At 41.9% G+C, this 20458-nt stretch overlaps 1 protein-coding gene across 7 annotated transcripts in view; it reads right to left on the bottom strand.

The window, feature by feature from the left end:
- Positions 1-20458, bottom strand: part of GALK2 (galactokinase 2) — an 87284-nt gene that overhangs the window by 19974 nt on the left and 46852 nt on the right. For 6 of the 7 annotated variants that reach the window (XM_043494614.1, XM_038419605.2, XM_038419609.2 and 3 more), the window contains 2 exons: positions 20147-20299; positions 8143-8353 (listed from right to left, as the gene is read on the bottom strand). In XM_043494614.1, the coding sequence (XP_043350549.1) occupies positions 8143-8353; positions 20147-20299 (364 nt within the window). Of the gene's footprint in view, positions 1-5526; positions 6684-8142; positions 8354-20146; positions 20300-20458 lie in introns of those variants that run through there. The other variant, XM_043494619.1, reaches the window with a different exon arrangement.

Below are 20458 nucleotides of genomic sequence, written 5' to 3'. Positions count from 1 at the left end.
TGCTGCCCACTTCCCGGATCCCAATAGGATTACTCTCCTGTAGCCATCTGGCCCAACCCTGTCACCATGGCCAAAGTGGCAAAGGTATAAAACTTACAGATGCACAATACAAATCTTATATCTGAGCTAGTAATAGAGTTGCTTTAAAGAGCTAAGACTATTACAGAGCCATCAAAGGCCAAATCCTGCAGTCCCCACACAGGGGTTAGGCTCTCACTGAAGGCAATGGCAGTTTTACCAGGGTAAGGACTAAGGGCTGCAGCATCTTCTCTGTTATCTGGCTCAGAAGAATGCAAAGGAGCAGCAATTAGGACACTGAGGGTTTACACTACAATTAAAAACCCTACAACTGGCCCATGTCAGCTGACTGACTCATAGGGCTTGGGCTAAGGGGCAGTGTAGACGTTCAGGCTTAGGCTGTAGCCTGAGCTTTGTGACCTTCCCAGCTTGCAGTGTCCTACAGTCCAGGCTCCAGCCCAAGCCTAAACATCTACACTGCAATTAAACACCCCTGAGATGGAGCCCCACGAGCCTGAGTGGGTCCTGCAGCCTCCTATGGGCTCTGCGCACCGGGCCTCCATGTTTCTGCAAAGGATTTGCCCTTAAATGACTTCTTCAGCATCATCAGAGCCCTATTCAAATGGGTCCAAAACATTCATTGCCTACCAACTGCACTTGGAGGAAACAATGGGATTTTCCAATGCACCAAGGGCTGCAACAACAAAATGTAGAAATGTTAAGACTAAACTGTCATTAATGAAACCTTGTCTGAAATCCACATAAAATTTTTTAAAAAACAAACAGCAATAGTCCACCGACTATTAGTCTCAAACAAATGTGGGTTAGTTAAATATAGCAAAGAACTGTACCATGGTTGGGGTTGTTTTTTTGGGGGGGTTTTTCCGGTAAGGTCATTTTTGAATTTTAAGTGTATGAAAATTGTGCAAATCCAATCATGCTGCTGATGCAGATTTTTTAAAAAAATAATTAAACATTGTGGCTTCCAGTAAATTGTATTATTTGTTATTACTTGACCTTCAGCAGATTCCTTTCATTGGAGTTTCCTGCACAATTTGACCTTTACCTAAGATCAACCTCTACTAGGCTATACATTTTGTCATGTCGCGTTGGTATCTGCTTAAGATACATTTCACTATATATTAATGAACTAAACATGGCTCATCTCTGAAGAAGTAGTAGGCCTGCAAGAAATCTACTATGGGGAAGAACTTACTATCCAAAATCACATCGGGAAAGAAGCTACCACCTTTACAAATGTGGAATATACCTTTCTCTGTAAGGTGTCCCATTGATTTCAATAGAACTATTGGCAGAGAAAGATACTACTGAATGTGTGTTACCGAATCTGGCCTTTAATTTAGACAAGAAAATATTACCACGTGTTATATTTCATCTGGGACAGATTATAATTCCCCATCCTCTCACCCACAACAGTAAGCAGTTACACACACAAGGCATCCCAGTCACTCTAATGGGCCTACTCCTGTGAGTAACTACTAGGGTTGTCGATCAACCACAGTTAATTAATTCAACTAACTCAAAAAAAATGAATCGCAATTAAGCACGCTGTTAAACAATAGAATACCAATTGACATTTATTAAATATTTTGGATGTTTTTCTACATTTTCATATTTTATTTTTATTACAACACTGAATACAAAGTGTACAGTGCTTACTTTATATCATTTTTATTACAAATATTTGCACTGTAAAAATCATGAACAAAATAGTATATTTCAATTCACCTCATACAAGTTCTGTAGTGCAATCTTCATCGTGAAAGCGTAACTTACAAATGTAGATTTTTTTTTTTTGCTACATAACTGCACTCAAAACCAAAACAAAGTCCACTCAGTCCTATTTCTTGTTCAGCCAGTTGCTAAGACAAACAAGTTTGTTTACATTTACAGGAGATACTGCTGAGTGCTTCTTATTTACAATGTCACCTGCAAGTGAGAACAGGCGTTCACATGGCACTTTTGTAGTCGGCATTGCAAGGTATTTGTGCGCCAGATATGCTAAACATTCATATGTCCCTTCATGCTTCGGCCACCATTCCAGAGGACATGCTTCCATGCTGATGATGCTCGTTTAAAAAAAATGTTAATTTTAAATTTGTGACTGAACTCCTTGGGGGAGAATTGTATGTCTCCTGTTCTGTTTTACCCCTATTCTGCCATATATTTCATGTTATAGCAGTCTCAGATGATGACCCAGCACGTTTGTTTTAAGAAAACTTTTACAGCAGATTTGACAAAGCTCAAAGAGGGTACCAATGTGAGATTTCTAAGGATAAATACAGCACTCAACCCAAGGTTTAAGAATCCAAAGTGCCTTCCAAAATCTGAGAGGGAGGAGGTGTGGAGAATGCTTTCCTATGTCTTAAAAGAGCAACACTCCGATGCAGAAACTACAGAACCCGAACCACCAAAAAAGAAAATCAACCTTCTTCTGGTGGCATCTGACTCAGATAATGAAAATGAACATGAATTGATCCGCTCTGCTTTGGATCATTACCGAGCAGAACCCATCATCAGCATGGAAGCATGTCCTCTAGAATGGTGGTTGAAGCATGAATGGACAGATGAATATTTTAGTGCATCTGGCAGGTAAATATCTTGTGAGGCCAGCTACAAAAGTGACATGCAAATGCCTGTTCTCACTTTCAGGTGACATTGTAAATAAGACGTGGGCAGAATTATCTCCTGCAAATTGTAACCAAACTTTTTGTCTGAGCAATTGGCTGAAGTAGGACTCAGTGGACTTGTAGGTTCTAAAGTTTTATATTTTATTTTTGAATGCAGTTTTTGTACATAATTCTACATTTGTACATTCAACTATCATGATAGAGATTGCACTACAGCGCTTGTATTAGATGAATTGAAAAATACTATTTCTTTTGTTTTTTACAATGCACATATTTGTAATAAAAATAAATGTAAAGTGAGCACTATACACTTTGTATTCTGTGTTGTAACTGAAATCAATATTTTCAAAATGTAGAAAATATTCAAAAATATTTAAATAAATGGTATTCTATTACTGTTTAAAAGTGCAATTAATCCTGCCCTTTTTTTAATTGCTTGACAACCTCTAGTAACTACTCACAATCTGGTCCTCTGAAAACAGAGCAATTGCATGAACTTTTCCTGAACACAACTCCCTCAGCCAAGACACATTTTAAAGATTATGGCACCTACTGGTTTAATGATTCTTTTTTAAACCACAGAAATGCCTGCCCTCTAAAAGTGCTTTTTGTTGCTAAAGTAAATCAACCACTCCATTATTACTCTATCCTACTCTTCCTTACAAGCTAAGCGTGCACTCTGCTACCCGCTCTACTGGCGCATGCTCGTGACAAAACTCAGGCTACAGCCTGATAAAGAGAGCATATGTGGCCGTATGTTTAAAAGTCCACTTCCAAATATGCCTTTCTGTGCCAAAAAAAAGAAAGGGGGGAAAAAAAAAAAGTTACAGTGAGTTCTTGCACTGAGCTCACCATGCTTTTGGACTACTTCGCAGTGTGAGGGGAAAGACTATACAACCCAACTCATTCAAATTGCGTTGTGGTTTGAGGCTTATTTTTTCAGTAGCAATATTTTTCCTGAATTTAACATTAGTTTTCTGAGTGGGGGTTAACTAGCCAAACCCACAGACGAAACGGATGGTTTTAGCTCCCATGGTGATTCTGTTCCCAGGTTTACATGTCAAAATTAGATTACTGTTTTATATGTAAAAAGGAAAAATTGGTTTAAGACTATCCCATTTAAAAAGAAAAAAACATTATGGCAAAAAAGACAAAGACTTTTCTGCTGTGGTGGGATTTATAAATACACAACCTTCCCACCACCACTGCAGCCTAAATACTTTATGAAGCAATCAAATCCAAGCTGAAACTACAGTGAACTGCATTTTAGAAAGTGAATAATTAATAATAAATACTATTTGTTCTAGAGAGGGTCCCAAGGCACAAAGTGTAGATCCAGATCGAACCTTCTCCTAACTTCGGGGGTTTCAGCCCCAGGATTTTGATTTTGCCCAAACAGCTGTGAAGGTGAGGAGAATCAAAGGTAGCTGTAAGCAATTGCTATACCCCTCTAATCCTAAGGGAAGTGGGGTGATGTGGTGCAGACACCCAGAGATTCCCCAGTGGGGGAGGAATCCTCAGTTACCTGATCAAGATGGCTTTTCAGGGTCTTTGTGGTGCCAAACAAACAGAGCAAAGAGACTGGAGCAGAAGCCAAGATCTGGCTCAACAGCTACCTACAAAGTTTGCATATGGAGCTTAGTTGTATTATGATCCCTGGTTTTGGTTTGGTCCCACCTCTGATTTGCCCACTAGTTAAGGAAAGTGTGCTGCAGGTCTCAAAAAATTCAGCTTCTAAAACGTTTATGTATATCATTGCAAATTCAACTGCAACTATTCTATTAAACTGTCTTGTTAAACAGTGCAGAGAGGGGTCATGCAATTGGTTAAGAAGCCCCACTAAAAAGACAAGGAGAGGTCAAATTGGAAAGAATGGGAATTTTTAATATGAATGGAAGGGAAAGAGAGTGAAATGTATGTGATAATAGACAGTACTGTAAAGTGAGAAGTGTGTTTGCATTATTCCTTTCTGAGTGGCTAAAAGCAAATAGCCCAGCTGGAATCTGCAGTGTCCCTTTTCTGTACTTTTTTCAGAGTAGCAGCCGTGTTAGTCTGTATTCGCAAAAAGAAAAGGAGTACTTGTGGCACCTTAGAGACTAACAAAGTTATTAGAGCATAAGCTTTCGTGAGCTACAGAAATGCATCCGATGAAGTGAGCTGTAGCTCACGAAAGCTTATGCTCTAATAAATTTGTTAGTCTCTAAGGTGCCACAAGTACTCCTTTTCCTTTTCTGTACTGTTATCCCTGGCTTCATCCAGTGTGATGAAGATGGGGGGGGGGGGTGAAGCTTTGAATCACAAATCCAACATTTCATTTCTCCTCTCCTAACCCATAAGCAACTGGGGGGGAGGAGTTCTGAGACTAATTAATATTTGTAAAACACTTTCAGGTTCTTACACAGGATGCAGTACAAGCACAGATCATTACTAATAAACAGCACTAGTCTTTGAGAGATGGCAGAAGTAGAAACTGCCACAAATCTATGTTCAGCTATAAAGGAAAAACCAGAATCCAGCAAATAATTTAACTAAATTCTCGCCAACATTTTTGCTTTTGTTTGCTGTGTTTTTCACAGTATCATAATGACAAAGCTTGGGTTGTTTATCAGTATTTTCTTCTCTCATAGCAAGAAACCAGGCTTGTCATTAGGATACAGTATAAAATACAGCAAACAAAAGCAAAAATATTTTTTCTGAAGAGGCTGTAGCTTTCCAAAACCAACATAAAGTGTAATTTGTTTGGTGTATAACAACAAACAGTTGATTTGATTTCTTCGCTCTGTGTCTGTCTTATTTCTCTTTGTATCTAATTTTACAGGAATCTGTTTAGTTTTATCTTGTACAAATGCAAGCAGACTTCTGCACAACCCATTTTAATTGGCTTTATCAAACAAGATCATGGTCACGCAAATTTTAAGAGATTTTGTTCAGCAAACATCTGCAAACACTAGACAGAGCTATAGTATAACATTTCACTGGACTTTTTTCTATTGCTTTTATGTCAAAAATTTTCATCCAGACGGTTATTTTTTTTAAGTCAAAATAACAATCTGTATAAACAATTCAACTCTACTGAGCCTTAAAAGTTAGCTTTTAAAACCAGAGATATGCACTACAGTTATATCTGTGAGTGACTGTTCTTATACTGTTTCATAGAGGGGGGAAACAGGGGAGGGGATAGTATAGGAAACTGAGAACCCAATGGCTTCCCATGAAAATAGAAGTGTGTGGGATAGGAAAGGGAAGAAAGAATGAATATCTCAGAGCACATAGTTCATGTAATATATGCGTTCTAGATATACACACTTCAATATATTCTACATATAATGCACACAGGTGTTATATAACCTGCTATAGAGAAGTAGGGCCAGATGTAGGTCTCTGATGCCATACTGGCATCTCTCCAGCATTGCAAAGGGGTAGACAGCTGTCCTAACTGGGTAGCTTAGCATTCTCCTTAAGACAGGGGAATCCTGGGATGGCATAAAACTGGCAAAGCTGGCTGTGCACCACCTGCTCCCACCTCTGTGTATGTGGGGTGTTCCAGGGCTAGCTAGGGTAATGAGGAGGTCTGGGGGGGCACTCTGGCCCCCCACATGGGAGAACAATGCTGGGGATGAGTGGAGAAAAGGAAGAAGTGTGTGAGCTGGTGGCAGGAAGGGAAGGGTTGAAATAGTCACAGGAGACTGTTTAAGGCAGTCTTGGCTCTTGGCCCCACAGGATTGTGTGCGTTTGGTGACAGGCACATTACGTTCTGTGCCTTTTTCTCACATCTTCTAAGAAGGCATCACCTACAATTTACCAGAACATACCCAAAGCTCCCTAGCCACAGCAGGACAACTCTGACCCCTAGAGACCTCAAGCAGGTGACACAGTTCTACCCAGCTTTATGCATTTGAAACTTCCCATGTAGAACAGTTCTGGGTCCCCTGGTATCACTGCAGAGGAGCAAAGATGTGGCATCAGGGCCTAGGTCGCACTCTCGTGTTTTGCAATGGCCCCAGACATAGCTTACTGAAAAAAGAATATCCCGGAGAACAGGTTTTGGGAAGGACTGGCAATGATGCAATTAAGCTCTGGAGGCAGCAGAGGGACTGTGGCCACATATGGAAATGACGTAGCTTAGTCAGAAGTATGAGTTTCTTTAAATGTATAACCCAAGATTCTACTCTCAGTTGCACTGGTGTAAAGAGCTCAGAACCTGGCTCCTAGAGCTCAGAAAGCCACCGCAGATAGACTGGGATCATTTTTTCTAGCTTTTGTTCTTAAAACAGTTTTTAGTAATTCCATATTTACATTCAAGAAAATTGTTTGATTTCAACATACATAGAGTTCACATTACAGAAATGGTGCCTTTGGTTCTGCACCCATAACTATATGGTCTAATAACAAGTAGAAATACACAGGAGAGAGGGTAAGCAAATATATTGCATTACACTGATTTCTTCCATCAATAGTTACCTAAAGCAGGAAAAAACAAATGCCCTCTTTCAAAGAAGAGGATTTAGACCACATGCTACCCAAGGCAAGTTTCCTGAAGCATGTACAAGTTTTCATGGGTTTTGATTATATTTTGTTTCACTTTGAAATCAGAAATGTTGGCCCCATCTATAAAAAGGCTTGTATCCCTGCTGGGTTAATCTGCCCTACAGGGGTGTGATTTCTAAACCGCACTAATGGGTTGCGCATTAACTGGTCGGTGCAGATCCTGCTGGTGCATTTAATGTAGTGCTATTTGAAACAGAACTCGGCTAAAATGCACTAGAGAACCTTAAGAGTACGTGTATGCTGCAGCTAGGAACAAGCCTCCCAGGCCCAGGAGATGGACTCAGGCAAGCAGGGTTCAAGCTAGCATGCTAAAAATAGCAGTATGGATGTTGCAGCTCAGGCTGGAGTTTGGGTTCTCAAGCCCACCTGACCTCCTACACTTGAGAGCCCAAGCTTCAGGCTGAGTTGCAATGGCCACACTGCTATTTTTTGTGTATGTGGACAAATTAATTTGCAACACACGAGTGTGCTTTAGAAATCATCCCCCAATAGAGCATATTACCCCACCGTGCAGAGAAGCCCTTAATCTTTAATGTGAGTTAGGGAATGGTGTTTAAAATTGGTTTCAACAAGACTCCAGTGAAATGATTGCTAATATGGTTTGGTTTTGTTAGAGCTATGCATTAAAAAAGTTGTGTAATGTAGATTCTTCCTAAGCCATGATTCTAAGATGGCTTGGCTCTGTTCACAACAGCCACCAAAGTGTTTTACAAACTGGTTTTGCTGGAACTATGTTTAAATTCATTTCTCTATTTCAGTATAAAGATGGGAACAAATGGGGCTTATATCATAATATCAGTTCTTTCACCCTAGAAAACCTCCCACAGGGTCCTGCTGAACTCTTTGTCTTTTATTTATTAGTATATAGACATTTTACAGAATACAAGCTTTTTAAAATGAAAAACACCATCTGATATAGACTCACCATCTTGTGTGTTTTGACTGAGGATCTGGGTGCGGAGCTCCTCAAGGCTAATTCCCAGGCATGTACAAATTTCCTCTACGCTGTAAGGCTCCAGGTGAAATACCTCTTCAACAATGGTCAGCATTTCCTTCAGGCTAACACCTAGCTTGGCCTGCACTTCTTGGAGCTTCAGCATTTTTTTCCATTCTAGATCTTTTGACTTTGAGAGAAGCTACAATGTGAAAAACAGACAATACCACACTGTAATTTGAAATTGACAAGAAATATTTCATAAAGTAAACAGATCTTAAAACTGATTTCCCCCCATCTATCCTTGCATAGCAACTAGCTGTAGCCAGATGGCTACCCCACTCCTAAAATAGAAGGGGTTAAAAGCAGCCCTGGAGAGGGCTGTGGCTGGGGATGGCTGATTGGGGAAGCAGCTGCAGCTAGGCCATGCCCCAATCAGGCCCCAGCTGGCCTATATAAAAAGGCTGTGAACCAGCAGGCTAAGCAGTCTCTCTTCAGATTAGGAGAGAGTAGAGTCTGGCTGATAGGGCATTGGGGGGTGGTGCAGGTTGGCAACTCCCTAGGCTGTAGGGCCTGGTTTGAGGCTGCCCTCCCCCCCCCCCCGGTGCCTATGATGAGTGGCCTTTACACTGCAGTCTGCCCCAGGGAGTGGGGGGCTTAGCAATGTCTAGCAATAGCCCAGACTTAGGCAAGGTGGGGATAGTAGGGTGGGGGTTCCCCAGGAAGGGGAGACCCAGAGGTAGAGTGTGGGGGTACTGCCAGGGGGCAGAATCCCAGAGAAAGGGCTACTAGGGTCTGTGAGGGACATGGGGAGCCAGAACTGTGCAGATCACTGGCCTGCAGAGGATACTCCAGGCTGGAAAAGAGCTAATTCCCAATGACCAGCAGGAGGTGCCACAAGGGTGAGTATAGCTCTTTTACACTAGTCAATATGTTTATACACTGATATAGTTACAGAACAGGAAGACTTCTGTCAATCACAGCACAGAAAAATTAAGCATTTCTTTTCTTAAAACACTAGCCTAAAACTCTTATTGGTATTACATATGTCCAGTCAAATCAATGATCCCTCCTTTTCTACACAGACTACCCCCTCAACTATTACTCACTTGATAAAGGTAACTTCAGGCATTTGTTTGTACACATTCCCCAGTACAATAGCACTGGAAAATCCCAGGAAGACTTACTATGTTGTTTGTCTTTGATCTAATATTGACAGCTCAGCCTGACTGGTGGTATTTAATGAATCCAAGTGTCTGAGGCTGTTATAATCCTTGTGGCACCTTAGAGACTAACAAATTTATTAGAGCATAAGCTTTCGTGAGCTACAGCTCACTTCATCGGATGCATTTGGTGGAAAAAACAGAGGAGAGATTTATATACACACACACAGAGAACATGAAACAATGGGTTTATCATACACACTGTAAGGAGAGTGATCACTTAAGATAAGCCATCACCAACAGCAGGGGGGGGAAGGAGGAAAACCTTTCATGGTGACAAGCAGGTAGGCTAATTCCAGCAGTTAACAAGAATATCAGAGGAACAGTGGGGGGTGGGGTGGGAGGGAGAAATACCATGGGGAAATAGTTTTACTTTGTGTAATGACTCATCCATTCCCAGTCTCTATTCAAGCCTAAGTTAATTGTATCCAGTTTGCAAATTAATTCCAATTCAGCAGTCTCTCGTTGGAGTCTGTTTTTGAAGCTTTTTTGTTGAAGTATAGCCACTCTTAGGTCTGTGATCGAGTGACCAGAGAGATTGAAGTGTTCTCCAACTGGTTTTTGAATGTTATAATTCTTGACGTCTGATTTGTGTCCATTCATTCTTTTACGTAGAGACTGTCCAGTTTGGCCAATGTACATGGCAGAGGGGCATTGCTGGCACATGATGGCATATATCACATTGGTAGATGCACAGGTGAACGAGCCTCTGAGAGTGTGGCTGATGTGATTAGGCCCTATGATGGTATCCCCTGAATAGATATGTGGACAGAGTTGGCAACGGGCTTTGTTGCAAGGATAGGTTCCTGGGTTAGTGGTTCTGTTGTGTGGTGTGTGGTTGCTGGTGAGTATTTGCTTCAGATTGGGGGGCTGTCTGTAAGCAAGGACTGGTCTGTCTCCCAAGATCTGAGAGAGCGATGGCTCGTCCTTCAGGATAGGTTGTAGATCCTTGATGATGCGTTGGAGGGGTTTTAGTTGGGGGCTGAAGGTGATGGCTAGTGGCGTTCTGTTGTTTTCTTTGTTGGGCCTGTCCTGTAGTAGGTGACTTCTGGGTACTCTTCTGGCTCTGTCAATCTGTTTCTTCACTTCAGCAGGTGGGTACTGTAGTTGTAGGAATGCATGATAGAGATCTTGTAGGTGTTTGTCTCTGTCTGAGGGGTTGGAGCAAATGCGGTTATATCGTAGCGCTTGGCTGTAGACAATGGATCTCTGATATTCTTGTTAACTGCTGGAATTAGCCTACCTGCTTGTCACCATGAAAGGTTTTCCTCCTTCCCCCCCCTGCTGTTGGTGATGGCTTATCTTAAGTGATCACTCTCCTTACAGTGTGTATGATAAACCCATTGTTTCATGTTCTCTGTGTGTGTGTATATAAATCTCTCCTCTGTTTTTTCCACCAAATGCATCCGATGAAGTGAGCTGTAGCTCACGAAAGCTTATGCTCTAATAAATTTGTTAGTCTCTAAGGTGCCACAAGTACTCCTTTTCTTTTTGCGAATACAGACTAACACGGCTGCTACTCTGAAACCTGTGATTATGCAAGGCACTGAATTTAGCCGTATAGAGTGGAAATCTGTCAACTTCATGAAAAAACTCGCACAGATACAGACAGACATCATCTTCCTCTCCAAATGCAAACAGATGGACATCATACCGAAAGGACTGAAGGTAAAAAATCCATTACAATCTACATACCACACAGACTATGCTGACAGCTTGTGCCACACACTCTCAAGGAAACTGCGGAACCACCTGATCAACATCCTCTACAGCAAACAGGGAAAGATTAAGAATGAGCTCTCAAAACTGGATACTCTCATAAAGAACCAACCTTCCACACAAACTTCCTCGTGGCTGGACTTTACAAAAACTAGACAAGCCATTTACAAAACACACTTTGATTCTCTACAAAAGAAAAAGGACACTAAGCTATCTAAACTACTATATGCCACAAGGGGCCACAACAATGGTTCCCGTAACCCACCCAGCAATATTGTTAATCTATCCAACTATACTCTTAGCCCAGCGGAAGAATCTGTCCTATCTCGGGGCCTCTCCTTTTGCCCCTCCACCCCCACGAACATGATACAGTTCTGTGGTGACCTAGAATCCTATTTTCGACGTCTCAGACTCAAGGAATATTTCCAACACACCTCTGACCAACATATTAACCCACAGAGACCTTCCTGCCAACACTACAAAAAGAAGGATTCTAGGTGGACTCCTCCTGAAGGTCGAAACAGCAGCCTGGATTTCTACATAGACTGCTTCCGCCGACGTGCACGAGCTGAAATTGTGGAAAAGCAGCATCGCTTACCCCATAACCTCAGCCATGCAGAACACAGTGCCATCCACAGCCTCAGAAACAACTCTGACATCATAATCAAAAAGGCTGACAAAGGAGGTGCTGTCGTCATCATGAATAGGTCAGAGTATGAACAAGAGGCTACTAGGCAGCTCTCCAACACCACTTTCTACAAGCCATTACCCTCTGATCCCACTGAGAGTTACCAAAAGAAACTACAGCATTTGCTCAAGAAACTCCCTGAAAAAGCACAAGAACAAATCCGCACAGACACACCCCTGGAGCCAGGACCTGGGGTATTCTATCTGCTACCCAAGATCCATAAACCTGGAAATCCTGGACGCCCCATCATCTCAGGCATTGGCACTCTGACAGCAGGATTGTCTGGCTATGTAGACTCCCTCCTCAGGCCCTTCGTTACCAGCACTCCCAGCTATCTTCGAGACACCACCGATTTCCTGAGGAAACTAAGGTCCATTGGTGATCTTCCTAAAAACACCATCCTAGACACTATGGATGTAGAAGCCCTCTACACCAACATTCCACACAAAGATGGACTACAAGCCGTCAGGAACAGTATCCCCGATACTGTCACGGCTAACCTGGTGGCAGAACTTTGTGACTTTGTCCTGACCAATAGTTATTTCACATTTGGTGACAATGTATACCTTCAAATCAGCGGCACTGCGATGGGTACCCGCATGGCCCCACAGTATGCCAACATTTTTATGGCTGACTTAGAACAACGCTTCCTCAGCTCTCGTTCCCTAATGCCCCTACTCTACTTGCGCTACATTGATGACATCTTCATCATCTGGACCCATGGAAAAGAAGCTCTTGAGGAATTCCACCATGATTTCAACAATTTCCATCCCACCATCAACCTCAGCCTGGACCAGTCCACACAAGAGATCCACTTCCTGGACACTACGGTGCTAATAAGCGATGGTCACATAAACACCACCCTATATCGGAAACCTACTGACCGCTATTCCTACCTACATGCCTCTAGCTTTCATCCAGATCATACCACTCGATCCATTGTCTACAGCCAAGCGCTACGATATAACCGCATTTGCTCCAACCCCTCAGACAGAGACAAACACCTACAAGATCTCTATCATGCATTCCTACAACTACAGTACCCACCTGCTGAAGTGAAGAAACAGATTGACAGAGCCAGAAGAGTACCCAGAAGTCACCTACTACAGGACAGGCCCAACAAAGAAAACAACAGAACGCCACTAGCCATCACCTTCAGCCCCCAACTAAAACCCCTCCAACGCATCATCAAGGATCTACAACCTATCCTGAAGGACGAGCCATCGCTCTCTCAGATCTTGGGAGACAGACCAGTCCTTGCTTACAGACAGCCCCCCAATCTGAAGCAAATACTCACCAGCAACCACACACCACACAACAGAACCACTAACCCAGGAACCTATCCTTGCAACAAAGCCCGTTGCCAACTCTGTCCACATATCTATTCAGGGGATACCATCATAGGGCCTAATCACATCAGCCACACTATCAGAGGCTCGTTCACCTGTGCATCTACCAATGTGATATATGCCATCATGTGCCAGCAATGCCCCTCTGCCATGTACATTGGCCAAACTGGACAGTCTCTACGTAAAAGAATGAATGGACACAAATCAGACGTCAAGAATTATAACATTCAAAAACCAGTTGGAGAACACTTCAATCTCTCTGGTCACTCGATCACAGACCTAAGAGTGGCTATACTTCAACAAAAAAGCTTCAAAAACAGACTCCAACGAGAGACTGCTGAATTGGAATTAATTTGCAAACTGGATACAATTAACTTAGGCTTGAATAGAGACTGGGAATGGATGAGTCATTACACAAAGTAAAACTATTTCCCCATGGTATTTCTCCCTCCCACCCCACCCCCCACTGTTCCTCTGATATTCTTGTTAACTGCTGGAATTAGCCTACCTGCTTGTCATCATGAAAGGTTTTCCTCCTTCCCCCCCCTGCTGTTGGTGATGGCTTATCTTAAGTGATCACTCTCCTTACAGTGTGTATGATAAACCCATTGTTTCATGTTCTCTGTGTGTGTGTATATAAATCTCTCCTCTGTTTTTTCCACCAAATGCATCCGATGAAGTGAGCTGTAGCTCACGAAAGCTTATGCTCTAATAAATTTGTTAGTCTCTAAGGTGCCACAAGTACTCCTTTTCTTTTTGCGAATACAGACTAACACGGCTGCTACTCTGAAACCTGTGTTATAATCCTAACTTTCTTAGAAGAGCCCTGGAGAAATGAATGGCATGGTAAGGTTGGTGCTGGACCCTTAAATGCAAACTTGTTAGTGTGTAGTATTTTTTATAATTACAACATTCTATTAACATTCATTTTAAAAGGGAGCCTCAGTCTTACCTGAACAATGCAGATTTTTCTAGAGGCATTTAAACAGGAGTCTGTCGTATTAAACTGAGAATGTGTTCTGCTCTCAAGTGTGCTGATTGAGTGGGGCCAGGATTTTCTCCATCATGGTCACCTTCTTTTCAATAAATATTGGTTTGAAGTTTGTTTGAAACCATTAAGGCCTCAATTCAGCAAATCATCTCTTCAGCAAAACACTTCAGTGGGGCAACTTTCAGGTTAGTGAGACATAAGCACATGCTGAAGTTAAGTATTTGCGTTGTGTAATTGAGGTTTCTAGGAGAGCTGTGACTTTTCCAAGAACTGGTGGATACTTTTCCTCACGCAGATTTCTGTTATAGCAGGATACTACTGGTTTGCACCATGACTGAGCTGCTGCCCAGCTACTTGCTGCAGCTTCTCACTGTCCTGTTTCTCCTCAAATATTGTATATGGGCCTTTTCAGTTTTTGCTTTATTGCAATCTACAAAAATTAACTACTTTTGGTGCCCTCTACTGCCTTTCCAAAGCTGATGTGGTGCATTCTAGAGCAGGAAAACAGGCCACATGAAATCCTAACCACATGACTCTGAAGCCATTTAAAATACAGACACACATGTTCAGACACAAAGGAGTGGCACTGTCTAGTAGCTAAAGCAGGGGCCTGAGAGTAAGGCATTGTCCTGGCTCTGGCACTGTTTTTGAGATGCTGGAGAAGTTACCTTTGGCCTGGTTTCAAAGATGCTGAGCACCCAGAGCTCCAAAACATTAATCTGCCTGTATCTCAGTTTCCTCACCTATAAAATGGGGGTGTTATGGGGCATACAAAGCCTGCATTAGACAGGAAGGGGTTAAGGAGCACCACTGGACTCGGGCAGCCCCACCCCATCACACCTGTGAAGTTTGGTGGACTTGGAGGAGGAGCTTCAAAAGGGAGATAGACAAACCTCTCATCTCTTCTCCCACAGAGAAGCAAAGCAGTGAGCTTAGCTTTCCCTATGAGTGTGGAGCAGTAGTACAGTTGGTTGGAGGGCCCTTGTGAACAGGGGGTTGAGTACTGCTCTTTATTTCCTTTAGTTTTGTTTTCTTTCCTTTGTCATGTTGGGGGCTGGACGCAGGGCAGTCCCTGCTGAGCATGTGAGCCCTTTTGAGGAGAAGGTGGTCTGATATAGGAGGGATCTTAGGAGAGAAGCAAGAGGCCTGACAAGGCAAAACCCAGAGTAGAGAGAAGGACTAGGCTCTCTTACAGTCTTACTGAGGAGGCTAGCATGAGGAGACCCTAGGCAGAAAGGCTGGAAGGACTAGTGGCCTGACCCTGGCCTGATCTGATGCAAAGTTGTGGGACTGCTGAGTCACCCTCTGGTTTACTGGCGTCAATGGATGAGGCTAAATATGATCCAGCTGGAAGTCCAAATCACAAGATAGAGAAAAATCCTGCAAGGCTACATTCAGCCAGAAAGCAGGGTGCCAGCTGGTGAGTCACTGTTGCAGTGGGTAATGTGTTCTTCACATATTAACTCTTTTTTTTTTTTTAATTTTAATCTTTCATATCTTGAATAGTTGTCTGTAAAAGTGATTTGAGATCTTCAGCTTAACGGTACTGAAGGAATGTAAAGAATTATATTACACTAATGAACAGCATCTTGTAGCCCTCATTACTTGAAATTAAACAGGTGTAAGCACTTAGAAAAACCAACATGATGCTTTCTATTATCTGAATAAATAATGCACTGTATTTTATGCCACTGACACATTACCACATCCTTCCCAAATCCTTGAAGAGAGAGGCTGCATTTGAAATGAGCTTGCTATTTACTCTACAGACTGAACACACTGAAAAGAAACTGATCACTGCAAAACATTAGCAGCTGGTATTTTTGTGATCATAATAAAGTTAGGACAACACAGTTTGACCTTTTTTTAAAGAAAAAAAAATCCCACTCCATTAACTCATAATACAATGTACACCAGACCCAGAAAAGAAATAGGGGAAAATCCATCTATTGAATTTACAAGAATACTGACCTCATAGTTTGGTGTTTCCTGGCAGTTACTGATCGGGTGGAGTAAAGACGTGAGGCATCCTCCAGCTACTTAACTGCCAGGATACACCCTTTTCTTCTGGCCCTTGTTGCTCAATACTACAGTCTCACTGGAACACTATAAATGTATGGCCATCTGTTGTATTTGACATCACAACGTTTTGGTGGTGGCTTTTTTTCCTGTAGCTATATGATCCAATCTGTAAGGAGCAAGGTCACAAACACATATCCTACAGAAATGTGTAGGCACCCACTGAAGACTTGGCATGATGCTTGGCCCTTTTTTCAATCACTTTTTCACATCTGTTTTTTCTCAAACTGTTTACAACATTTATTGATAGTTGCTCTACATTTGGGACTGTCCTTGGCTCTGTTTCAAAGTGATCAATATTTATGCCACATGAGTTGAGATTCTGCTTAAGGGTCTTTGAAGTGTCTACAGTGGCCGCTTTTCCTGCTCTTTCCAAGTTTCATCTATCACTACCCACTCCAATAACATGACCTATCCATTTCTAAGATTACACTATAACTAAATGTGAAAGTATATCCCAGTAAGTGATGGGACAAATATAAACAATGATTCATAGTGAGTATTGGTATACTTAGCCTTACATCATAATACTATCCTTGTACTTTGCAGTCCTATAGTAACATCTGAGGGTCTTTCAGTACTTCACAAACATTAACTGATTAAACTTTACAGCACCCATTCAGGTAGATAGGTAAGTAGGCATTATTAACCCCATTTTATAGATAGAGTAACCTGAAGTATAGTACAAAGGAGTAGAGACCTACATTTTTGCTAACATTGGGTATCCAAAGTTTATTCTCCAGCAAAACTCCTGCCCAGAATAAGGAAACAAAACTGAGTCACCCCCAGAGTGGTTCCCAAGCATAGCAGCTGCTGAGTCCATTGCAGGGAAGTGGGGGAGATCCCAGGCATCACCACCAAGCCCTGCAAAGTCATCCCTGCTGCAGTTGCTGGCCCTACCAAGTCTGCACCACATTCAGCCCCTGTCTTCCAGTCTGGCCCACGCAGGTACAGTGTCATTCCCCCAACCCTGAACTTCCTGTAGCCAAAGAGCATGCCCAGGAGCATCTGATGAAGCTCCAGGGATGCTTCAGAGGAAAGAGCAAGTAATATTGCTCTGCCCTACCAATGGTACACAATGGTCATATGGCTGTGAGGTTATTGTTCAGAGGTGTTTAGCAACCATTGACTTCAGTTGGAGTTGTGATTATGCTCAGCTTCTCTGAAAGTCAGGCCCTAGCTGTCCCAAACAGGGCACTGATTACTAGGTTAACTAGAAGTCTGAAAATCTCTCTCAATTTTCAGTAATGTCAAAAATTCAGTATCTAGCAGTTTATTTTTTTATGATAAAGTCAACAGTTCAATTAAACATGGTTCTGTTGTCTTCTATTTGTTGGAAGTAGGTGTTTGTCCTCCATTGTACACAAAAGAATAAGAATCAAATGATGCCCTGGCCAAACAACCTATTGCAGAGCACCGTGAGAATGTATTAAATAGGCTCTGGGTTGAAGACTATGATTGACAATTTTGCTCCTCTGGCACAATTTAACTCCTACAATAATGGTTAAGATCATGTGTGCAGGAGATAAAACTTTCTTGTGGGCTGGCCCAAAACTTCGTGGAATGAACTCCCACAGAAACTAAGCACCATCACAAATCTCACCCACCATATGATCTAAATACAATATGCATTTCTTTGGCCTTGCCTTCTCTAACCAACATAGCTCTGTGGAGGGGTTTACATACCCACAGGTAGATATTTATTTCTATTTTATATAAAATCCAAGCCAAAATACTCTACTACCCACACCTTTCCCTTTGGAGAGAGGATGAGTGAACAAACATGACAAATGTTCATTATTTTGCTTAATGTACTCCTGGAAAGCATCCAGGGACTATGGTGGTGAGCACAGTATAAAAATCTGAAAAGAATGAATGAATGAATCCTGGAGAAAGGAGAAGGAAAGACAGCATGTACAGAGTGGTAATCAAGGATTCATTATATCCTCTGCCAATCAAAGCAATTAGGAGTACGTTACGCTAGTATTTCTGCCCATGTGTAAATGTCTGCAAAGGGAAGAGTAAGGAAAATGAAATGAGAGCTACAGGAATGGAGGACAAATACTACCATCAAGACAGCCATCAATAAGAATGACCTAAAAAGCTATATTGTTTCATACATCTGTTAGCTTATTAGTTCTGCTGTCAGAGTAGCAGCCGTGTTAGTCTGTATTCACAAAAAGAAAAGGAGTACTTGTGGCACCTTAGAGACTAACAAATTGATTTGAGCATAAGCTTTCGTGAGCTACAGCTCACTTTCACGAAAGCTTACGCTCAAATTTGTTAGTCTCTAAAGTGCCACAAGTACTCCTTTTTTCTTTTAGTTCTGCTGTGTTAATAGTACCTAAAAGACAACCCTCCCTCCCCTCATCTGCCCACCTTCACCCCTCTATGACCTGTTCCTAAAGGAAACAGGTTTTTTCTGTCTCAACAAATTTTTTATTGTGCAAGCAACTATCCATCTTGGCAACATGTGCTTAAAAGTGGGCAGATGTAAATTGTTTCCTTAAAATTGCACAGCTGTGAAACATACTTTTTCAGGGATTGTGTCATCTCTAACAAGTGGTGTAACATCCATCTTTCCCTCCCTTCCTCTGCAGTTTGCAACACAGAGCAACTATTCAAAGTAATTTTAAAAGCTGGTGCAGTTTACCTACGCTGCTTTATGAAACAACTCTTAAGAAGGTCTTACAAGTGGCCTGTTAAAATAGGGTATATGAAGATTCCTGGACTTCTATTTGCATTAGCTGCCAAAAGAAACAAGGACTATCCAAGTTAGTTGAGTTGTTGTTTAATTACCCCAAGTACAAGGTTTGTCATTCCTGCCAGGAGCCATTCACAGAGAGGTATCCTAACCCTAGTTGCACTGAAGTCTGAGAATCAATGGCAAAAGAAATTGGCCATGACCACAGGCATTACCACGTATCTCTTAAATACACACACACACACACACACACGGTATTTTCCAAGCTACAACCTTAGTATGGCTTCCACTATTGACCCATACAGGACGCTTAAAAAGTTTCAGTGAGCATTAGATTCACTTTTGAAAGTTATGCCAAAAGCCATAATATGGTGTATGTTCACTCAGGTTCAGTAGGCTCCTTTCCTCTTACAGCTTGCAGAGGGATGAGTATGAAGTTTTATATCCCTTCCAAAACTTTTTCAGCATTAATTGTTACATCTCTGGCTATCCTATGAATGTCCCATCCCCTCTTTAAATCTCACTTAGTTGTTGGCCTCACAACATTCAGTGGCAATGAGTTCCACAATGTAGTTATGTAAACTCTCAGCTGAATTCTCTGATCCAAATTTTACTCACTTACAACATGTAAACTGCGAGTATGTCCTTTGAATCAGCTGGGCTACTCCACACTTATGCCAGTGTACCTGAGAAAAGAATAGTCCCTTTATTTCTATAACCAACTGAATCCAAATTTCAAATCTGAATGTTCCCAAACACTGGGGTTTTTCAATTCTGATCCAAATTTGAACTTTCCCAAGGCTTGCAGTATTTCAGATTCAACCTATTTTAGAGACTGGTTCAAGCTGTGAATTGGTATCCCAGTCCACATCCAACTCTGCAGTTTTGGTTCAGGCCCATCTCTAAACTTCCTCTACTTGCATTAACTGAAAATATTTTTGCTGAAAAGGAATTAATTTGTTCTCTCCATCCATGCCTAATAACCAATAAACTCAGTAGTGCTAAACCACAGACCCTACAACAAACAGTAAGGGTCTGATCCCAGACACCTCACGCTTCCATTGAACTCCGTGGGAGTTTGCCTTGCAACAGGGTAGAGGGGTCTGGCCCTCAGAAGATAAAAATGTCAGTTAAAGCAGCACCTGACCTGGTATTAAAGTAAAGCTGTGACTGGTCAGGGGTGGAGGAAAGCACATACTTAGATGAAGGTTTCATTAGAGTTTGACAAAAGCCATACAGTACCTTTGCAGCCAGACGACACTCCATCACCCTAATATTGTAATGAGAAGTTGCTGCTTTATTCATTTCGACACAACTGTTAGCAATAACAAAAGCTGCTCCGCTTGGAAGTCTCACATCAGTTGCCCTCAGAGGACTGAACTCTATCAGCTTGGCCTATTAAAAGAAAAAAGAATGGTCAGTTTTAATTTACTAGCAACCAGCAATGGAGTTAGCTCAATAAATCAAATGCATTTACCTTTGTAAATTTTTTTTCCCTCTCAAGAACCCACAGATGGTTAATCAAGGAAATTGACATGAAACAGTGAGAAAAGC

Source organism: Dermochelys coriacea, chromosome 10 (assembly GCF_009764565.3).
Source record: "Dermochelys coriacea isolate rDerCor1 chromosome 10, rDerCor1.pri.v4, whole genome shotgun sequence".
Taxonomy (NCBI): Eukaryota; Metazoa; Chordata; order Testudines; family Dermochelyidae; genus Dermochelys; species Dermochelys coriacea.
Note: the sequence above shows the minus strand (reverse complement) of the source record. Positions and strands in the feature narration are given on the sequence as shown.